The 9,190-nt window shown below is 39.1% G+C and overlaps 1 protein-coding gene across 1 annotated transcript in view; it reads right to left on the minus strand.

Moving 5' to 3' along the window:
- Window positions 1-9,190, minus strand: part of ipo11 (importin 11) — a 111,327-nt gene extending 102,137 nt beyond the window's left edge. The window contains exons 1-3 of the mRNA XM_083912127.1: window positions 9,116-9,190; window positions 5,638-5,787; window positions 3,916-4,016 (exon numbers count right to left, since the gene is read on the minus strand). Coding sequence (XP_083768253.1) covers window positions 3,916-4,016; window positions 5,638-5,775 — 239 coding nt within the window. The 5' untranslated portion in view covers window positions 5,776-5,787; window positions 9,116-9,190. The remainder of the gene's footprint in view (window positions 1-3,915; window positions 4,017-5,637; window positions 5,788-9,115) is intronic.

Raw genomic sequence — 9,190 nt, forward strand, 5'->3', positions numbered from 1 at the left:
CATATTTTGGGAATCTGGGCATGAGTAAAGTTCTAAAGAAATATGGGATGAAAGATTAAAATATATATTAATACAAGCAAGTGTGTTTTGTGTTTGTAAGCAAAGGGAAAAAAGAAAATCAAGAAAGACATAGACGATTCCCAGAGAGTAAAGTTATCCTGACACAAAAGACAGAAAACGCTTTGGCTACTGTCTTATTTCATTTCAGCCATATGGTGTGTTGGCAAAGATACATTTTATGCATATAATACAAATGCACCGCATCATAGTTCAGCTTAATCCCAAGCAGGTTGTCTGTTTTTTGATCACCTAAGAGGTTTCTCTGCTTGAGCATTTTTTATCAGTTATTGGTTTCAAACAACAATACAGAACCAAAGCAGATGCTGTGTGAAAACCCCTTTACTGTTGTTGAATGTAGCTAACATGAGGTTCTTAATATAATAGAAATCTATGTTATTCAAGTTGCTAGCATGTCGCTTTTGCAAGACACATTTTGGTTTTACTCCATTAGATATTATCACATCTTTTTTTCAAGCCATTCGATCCTGCAAACAGGAATGAGCATGCTTGTCGGTATTGTGAAATAATTATGCGAATGCGTGCCTTCTGGATCTGGCTTATATAAACTTGTGGTGTCTTGTGAGCCTGAGTCTAGGCTGGGCATGTTTGTATGTATTTCACGTCCACAAAAAAAATCATTAAAATATTAAACTATGCCAACTACTGGGAGACACCTCACATCAGTCAAAAGCCAAGGTGCATGTGCCTCAAATAAAACGTCACAAAATATACTCACAACAATTCTTCAATCAAATGATCACGACCGATTCTTTTTAAAAAGTAAATCGTTCCATTGTAAATTGTTTGTCTTTTCAGTTGAAGCGCAGTTGTTCTGGTTGCATTAAATCAGGGATTTTCAAAGTTTGAAACTGTGGAGCCTCAGACATAATTGAGACAACGGCAACTGTCAAGACAGAAACTGCTTCGAGGATCACCTGATTACTGATCCACAATTTATATTAATTATTATTACTTGACCTGTGACTTGAATTGTCAGTTTTAATTGTATTTTAAACCTGGCCAAAACCTGTGAACATTTCTTACCTGAAAGTTAATGCAGCAGAAAATGCCGATTTGTTAAAATAATATCGTAAAACAATTTCACACATCTCCTAAAATACCTTCAGTTATATCCAATTGTACAACATGTAACCCAGATACTGTGAGTTTTCATTTAGTTTCTCTCACTTGTTTTTTAGAGCGCACTCACACTGTCCGCCCGTACCGGGCTTTAGGGTACTTGTCCCCCCCTCCCTCTCCCCCCGCTGGCCAGCCCGTTTGTACTCACACTCCCGTGGCCTCGCGCAAATGCTTCTTGCTTTCCATACGCCATCACGCCGTAACACGTCACACGCATTGATCGTGTGTGTGTGGCTTTGTTTACAAATCTTTCCATAGACCTCTGAGTTTTTGTGCGTCTTGTCCAACTGTTTTTCAATATTTTCATCCGGCCAAATCTGCAGTAAACACTCAACCTCCGCATCACACCAACGTGAACCTTTCGCCACCATTGTTGTTGTTGTTAAATGTCCACACATGGTCCGTCTTTTTTTTTTTTTAATGTCCGAACAGGCGCACATAAAATTACGTCAGAGCCGCCGTAGGCCTTGTGCTCGTGCTCATACACATGCGCACGCTCGTGCTCGTACATGTGCAAACACGCTTTACAAAAGCCCACCTCTTTTTAACCGGCCTTGGACGGCCAGCTGGCCGCAGCTAGGCGTGGAGCAGTTGCACTCACACTGGTGAAACGAACTAGGCTTTACCCGTAAAATCTGTTTGGGCCCGGTACGGAAGGACAGTGTGAGTGCGCCCTTAGATCATTTTTGAAAAAGCTCTATTGTGGTTCAGAATAAATAACATAAAGTCCAGTCTCATCATTCCAGCATTATGGACAAATTGCAGCCCTGGGTACAGTCCTAGATAGCGTTAATACCAACGTTGATAGGGAGTTTTTCCAAGTTATGAAAAAGCAACTGACCTTTTTCACAGCAGACCATTTGCCTTGTTACAGCAGAAAAAGCAAAGGTGGAACTAATAACATTAATAATGGCTCCATTACACTTAAGTGACCTAACCAGCCATGCCAAGCAAGCCAGCACGCACAATAGCAGGGCGGTGGAACTGGCAACCATAAAGGAATATAGTAATTTTTTATATCATTACTTAAACTGGGCTTTTTCCGCTATTATATGGCATGTCAAAAAGTCTGTCAAAAGGCCTATTTTGCCAGTACCTTTAACAACTGACTGGTTTCTCCTTATAAAAGTGAGCCAAATAAAACAGAGATACCAAAGTGAAGGCGTTCTGTTTGCTCATTGAGGGGCCAATGAATGCATCAACATCCAGTGATGGATAGAACCTAAACTAGAAACATTGTGAAACACCAAATCATCTACATAGGGCTTTAAATATATTTCAGCAGGTTATACCCTTTTTTCACCGAAATGTGTGCATAATATGCAGCTTTTCTTTAAACATGGGTAAACCCACTCTGAATAGGTGATAGGCTCCTTTCCCATTGCTTGTAGACGTATGCCATCCTGTTTTTTTTACTTGTGTGTTACGGTCGATGTCATGAATGTGCCGGTAAACGGGGTTAGTAAACGTTAGAAAGCAGCAGAAGCCAATGACAATATCACCAGGGTTTTTTTCATGTCCGTTACGTATTCAGTCTCTTTCAAACTCTGTGCTGATATTTGGAGTGATGATTGAATTGACGTGCTTCATAGAATCACGCCTGAAAAGGGGGAAAGTCTGAGAAAAAAAAAGTGGAACCTCCAATCGAATTCCAGGGAGATTGACCTACCCCAGATTAACTAGTAGGAAGTTCCATTTTGACAGGCATTCCAGTGCACTTTGCCTAGTTGGAGGTCCAAAACTTCCCATGGCACTGGAATGCAGCAGCAAAAGTGAAACAGAGTGACGGATGACAGACAGGAAGCTTGGCAAATTATTTTATTCGGACCGGAAAAAATTATTGGTCAGACTTTAATCAGAAATATATGAGTATTGAATATTTTTGAGTTTCAACACCTGGTGGATGTCTTTTACATTTTAGTGTGCCATACACTTATTAGGAGCATTTTAAGATTACAAAAGAAAAGAGTAAAAATGCCAGAAAGGTAAGAATTGCTTTAATGGCAACGGTCGAAAGGTAATCACATAAATAAACCAAAGGACAAAAGACCTTACACTGCACTCTAGAAAATGGAATTTAGTTTACTGAACCACTGACAAGACTGAAAAAACTTTGGGTAGAGGCGAAAACTTTAGAAAGAAAGACGAGAATAGCAATAATTTTAAGTGGTCAAAGAGTAGTAACAGAGTGCTGAGGCAGAACTGATTACCTTCAGCCAACTGCTGTCCTGGGAATTTAAGAGCAAATGTTCAATTCAAATCTAACAAAAGCCAGCTAGTCAGGTACCCAAAGACAGGCCGTGGGCTTTTAATACCCAAAGCCGATCTAGCACTAGACAAAAACGGACACAAAGGAATAAACCAAGTATAAAGTCAGAGCACAAAGAAGAGAGCTGTGAAAAGTGGTGGGCGCAGAACTGCAGACGTAAGCTATAACTGGTAAAAGGAAAGACAATGGGAAATTGAATCAGGAATAGGGACAAAACAGAAAAATGCAACTACAAATCTGTGACAAAAAAGATCTGAGGAGAATGACAAAGCCTCTAAAACAGGCAGAGTGATTAAGACTGATGAATAGAGACATACTAAGAGTAAATGAGAAAATGAAGGAGAGAATTAAGACAAGCGGTGGAAGAAAGACGAAGAAAAAGCCTATGATGGTGTGAGAGAGGAGCTGGCAGTAATAGGGAAGATGAGAGACATGCAGGCACTTACTGTGGCGCTACTCTCCTCCAGTATCTGTCAATGCCATTTTTGAAGTACAGCACAGCGAGCCACCTGACGTTCACATCCAGCATGTGGTTATTGAAGATATTCTATGGGGAAAAATATATATCATATGCCAACATTGTTTTTCTGAACTCAAATGGGTAATGCCAGAAAATTCAAGGACAGACTCAGTGTAATGATGCATGTTGCTCAAACTATGGGAGAGAAAACAACTCTAACCATACTGAATAATAATGATGCAGACCTGTGACCATCAAGTCATACTTTATGGAGCTGCTGCAAGACGGGCAAACTGACTTTGTGATCTAGTGTCTTAAGTTGGAAATATGTTAATGTAGGTTGTTTTGTTTTTTTCAAAACTTTGTGAACTATAAATGTATCCATAACCCCAGAAAAGCTGTCTGAGTACTGTCAGTGTTCTGAAGGTAAGTATTTTTTGAGCTGAGCGCAGGACAGTAATAGCATAGATTTGAATCTTGGCTCCTGTATTTTCAGGTTTAGGAGATACAAACATGAGTTAAATGAAAAACTGTTTAATTTTTGCTTTAACACAGATATAAAACACCTTTCGGTTCTGTATCATCAGGGCTACACAGTGTAACTATTTAAGTAGTAATCTGCAACCTGCCACTATACTTTTATTAGATGCATCAGTGCAACTGGAATTTAGCTCGCCTGGCTGACATTTTAGTTATTGATTCTGTCTCCCGTGATGTACAGAAACATAATTCTCCTAAATTGAATGAGACAGGGGGCATTGTGCACCTTTGGCTTAATTGACCATGGCAGCACAGGCAGCAAAAACAAAATGAAGCATAAACCCAATTTTTTTAAAAACATCTACCAAGAGTTACTTTGAAACTCCTGTCTTAGACCATATCAGGCCCATAGAAACACCTGTATATTTTAAATTGCAGATACTGTGAGCTGTGATTAGATGATAAGCCAGACAGGCCAAACAAATGAAATGCTACCCAAGCCACATTAGTCTATTTGTGGATTGGGTGCATGGAAATATGTTTTGTATGATATATACTTCGACTTAAACAGGATGATGTGTTGTCTATTGTCTCCCTCTTCCACAATGTATTCAGGACAAAAATATAGAAAATAATACATTCTCCTGTGAATGGAATAGGTCTTTGTGCTTAGCTAGGCAGAACACATCCCGGGCCAATTTCTGTACTGAATGAACAAAGATGAAACTGAAATCCATCTTCTCATTTAAACCCGGCTGAGACAGCAAACAAGCGTATTTCCTAAAATGCCTGAGTATTTCTTTAAGGATCAACACATGCTTTGTGATGAAAATACACCAACAGTTAGGTGCTGGTGCTGACTTTTTGAGCACACTTGATCTTAGACATTGAAAAATACCAAGTTTGGTTAAAGCATCTGTGAACTAATTTAATTAAAACCATTCAATGAAAATGTTAGCTTTCCTTTAGCACAAACCAATAACTTGCTACCTGTCCTACACTGCCTTCTTTCTCTGTGTTTCCCTACTGGTCACAATCTTTTGACAGTTATACCGATTGCAAAATAACCCCTCCTATTAATAACTGATTTACAAAGAAACACTCTCCTATTATTTTTTAAGTCACTTAAAAACTATTCTGTAAGATACACTATGTTCATTAACATCGCCCTTCATTAATAGTTTTCACTCCAGCAAATTTATTCCAATTACTTGATAGCATCCCTCACCAGAAGGACAGAGTAGAAGCCTGGCTGAGTCTCCCACTGTTTGAGCTGCTCTTCCGCAGGCTTCAGCACAGCTGTGTCCTGACTGGTAGCTTGAGTTAAGGCCTGCAGCACCACTGAACTGGCACCGTCCATATCCATAGCTGGATATATCTGCAGGGGAATACAAAAGAGAAGGGAGGAGGAGGCAGGAACAAGAGAAGACATTCATTGCTCTTGTTGTGAAAAGTTCTGGCTAAGTTGAAGTTTTGTTTTAAACAGTTTCACCGTACAGAAAAATAACAGCATGAGAAAACATCAACTGAAAGCTGAGGTACTCCAATTAATCTACAAAACCAAGTCAGAACAGGGAATTTTCTTTCTTTCTTTGTCTTTTAGCTTCATCCCTTTCTCAGGCATTTTATTATAGATCAAGAAGTGTTGAAATCGCTGTCAAACTGTGAAAAAGAAACAAATCCTTCTGAATATAGAAAAGCACAGCTGACACTGGCAGTCATATCTACCATGCAAGGAGCTGTTCTATGTCCCAGATCGTATTCAAGCACCAAGCTTCACAGCTCCAATTGTGTCTTTCAGTTTCAAAAAGGTAGTATCCGAGTCATTTGCCTCTGTGCCTCAAAAAAGTATTCTCAGATAGAATAATAAACCATGGGAAGACCTACTTAGGGATCATAAATCAATAACACAGTTGTTTACTTCTTTTTCAGATAGCCAACTTTTCTACTTCAGCTTTTAGTGCATTCCAAATCCTTTCTGAGAATATATCTGAGAAGCATGAGACAAAAGAAATACATGATCTATGTCTGTCAAGTGTCAACAAATCATGTCAAGATATTGCTTGTAGTCAGGAGCTAAAAGAAGCCGATCAATCCAGATACAAACTCTTGTTAAAAACGCACTTCTATTTCCCCAACGCAGCACGATTATCCAGGCTATCTTATCTAAGCAATTCATTCAGACTCAGAGAAACAATCAGAAGTAGTGTGGTCAAAGTGAGCTTTCATTAATAAGTTTTAATAATAGTAGGGGAAAATATTAAGCGAGGGTGCCATCTGCAGCCCAGAAACAAATATGCATGATCCATTGTGTGCTTCTGTATTTACATGGGAATTAGGGCCATCGCCACACAAGAATACAGTAGCAGTACTTTGGCCAAAACTGTTAAGTAATGTAGTGGTTTGTCAGTAAAAGAAAAATATATAAAAAGCATATGATGAAATTATGATCTATATGCTGAAATTAAAGTGGAGGTCTGCCATTATCATTTCTGAAGATTTTGAGTTTTACTCTCATCTTCCATTAATGGTGATCAAATGGAAAGGTTACATCCAGCAGGGCAAGGGAAGTATGAATGAGTCCAGACAGCTGAGAACCAAACTGCACAGAAATGGCAGAGACAGGCTGATCAAGTATGCATAAATATTGTTATTTGGGTAAAACAACTCAGATTTAATGATTATTATGGTGCAAAGTTTTGTGTGGCATTTAGACAAGCTTTTTCCTCCCCAGCATATGCAAAATCTGAAAATTCTGTTTTTAAACAACACTTACGACTGGGGACACACTTTCAAAATGTCACTCAATAAAGTGCAATTAATGGGTTTTTTTCTGAAAGCAAATCTGCTAACACAGATTCTGCAGATTCCCCATTCTCAGCTGAGTAGTTTTTAGTGTACACATGCTTCAAGGTGTTACCTGTGAGCTTGGCAGAAACAAGTGGTTTTGAGGATGTTGTAATGAGGTTAAGCAGAGTTCTCTTCAATTGTTCAGAAAACTGTATTCATATATGTGAGCTGTCTTTTATGTTATTCGAGACACCGTCAAGATTAACAAACATGGAAAATATCTGTATTTTCATACCTTCATTCGTACCATCCTTAAAATTCACCACTGTATATGATGGTTTCAATGGAATCGTATTGTGATGAAAATCATATATATCAAAATATTGTGATATACAATTACGTCAAGTAAATTGATAAATTGACTGGAAAATACCAAGGGCTTAGAGAGGAGCTAGAACAGATATGGAAAGTGAAGCGATAGTGGTTCTGGTGGTAATCGGAGCACTCAGGGTTGTAACCCCCAAACTGGGACAGTGGCTCCAGCAAATTCCAGGATCAACATCTGAGATCTCTGTCCAGAAGAGCTCAGTCCTAGGAACAGCTAGGATACAGCTAACTGTGCAGAACCCTCAGACTCCCAGGCCTCTGGCAGAGGAGACAAACTTGGAAAAGAAAAAATGCACCGTTTGGGGCGTGTGGGGAATCTTTAATATTTTTTTTTTTTACATTAAATAAAAATAGGCATTACAGTATGGTTACCTCATGAATAGACTATTTCTATATTAAATCACAAAACAACATACTATTTAGGCTATATCGTTAGAGCTGTGAAATTGCCTATTTAGGGATAGAGGACTTTGGCCATATCGCCCAGCCCTACGTTATTTTACTTGCAGCCGGCCGACCAGGATTTTTAGGGCAGCTGCCTGTTACACCAGATGAGTGAAGAGACTGACCTCTGGTGGCGCACATTCTGCACTACAATAGTCTACATCACCCTAAAACAGCACCTCTGTATAAGTTTAATAGAAAGAGGAACATCTGTATTTTTGACAGCATTACAAATGCTACAGTCAGGATTTCTAAATACTCTGGTAAACTGTAAAACCTTGAACACCCAAGCCTAAAACAAACATAAGTTGACATGGTGATATATGTTAGCAATCTCTGTATTATACACATTGATACACAAGGACTGGTCTTTCAGCAACCGTACAGGGTAACACAGTTCAGTGTTATTATTGGTGCTGTCATTGTAACCTCTCAATACAACACTATTTGTTGGGGTATCCAACGTGCTTAATGTGGAACTTTGCACAGTGCAATGGTCTCTGCAGCTCACACTAGCTAACTTAACGTTGACTGTCAAATGCTGGCTGAGTAAACAATAAAGCTAGCGGCAGCCTAACTTTATCAGCTATTAACTAAGTACGCTGAGTGGTGACAGCATGAAGGTTGGCTCTACCAACTAACTTAAAACATTATTTACGATGCAACAAAGACCGAATTGACTAAAGCTGAGTTGTCCCCCGCCTAGCTTTATTACAATATACGTAACTAACGCTACAGCTATGCAACCAAAACAAGCTCAATGATAGGTGATCAGAAGAGATGTAGCTTTAACGTTATATTACATTATTTTGATAATAGATTGAGCTCTCGCAATATGGTCTGGCATGCTGGCCCTCTATGCGAGTTAAGTATTATACCAATAAGACTACTCCCTAATGAGAAGGGATACACTGAGTTTCCCAATCGTGCATACCCAAGTACCATAGCTAACTTTTGGCTAGCTAGCAAGCTAAACTTATTCAATGTGAATGCCTTGGCCGACTGTTAAATAACAGTGATGCTAAGTAACGTTTTTTTTTTCTCTAGCAGACATCTCAAACTAGAAATATAAAAACCGGACTCACTTGAAAAGAGTGACGGTAGAAAAATTGGATCTGTGCCGTAGCAGTGGCTGCTAAGGCTCCGCCAATGTAACGTGA

This window comes from Echiichthys vipera (genome assembly GCF_963691815.1).
Source record: "Echiichthys vipera genome assembly, chromosome: 4".
Lineage (NCBI taxonomy): Eukaryota > Metazoa > Chordata > Actinopteri > Perciformes > Trachinidae > Echiichthys > Echiichthys vipera.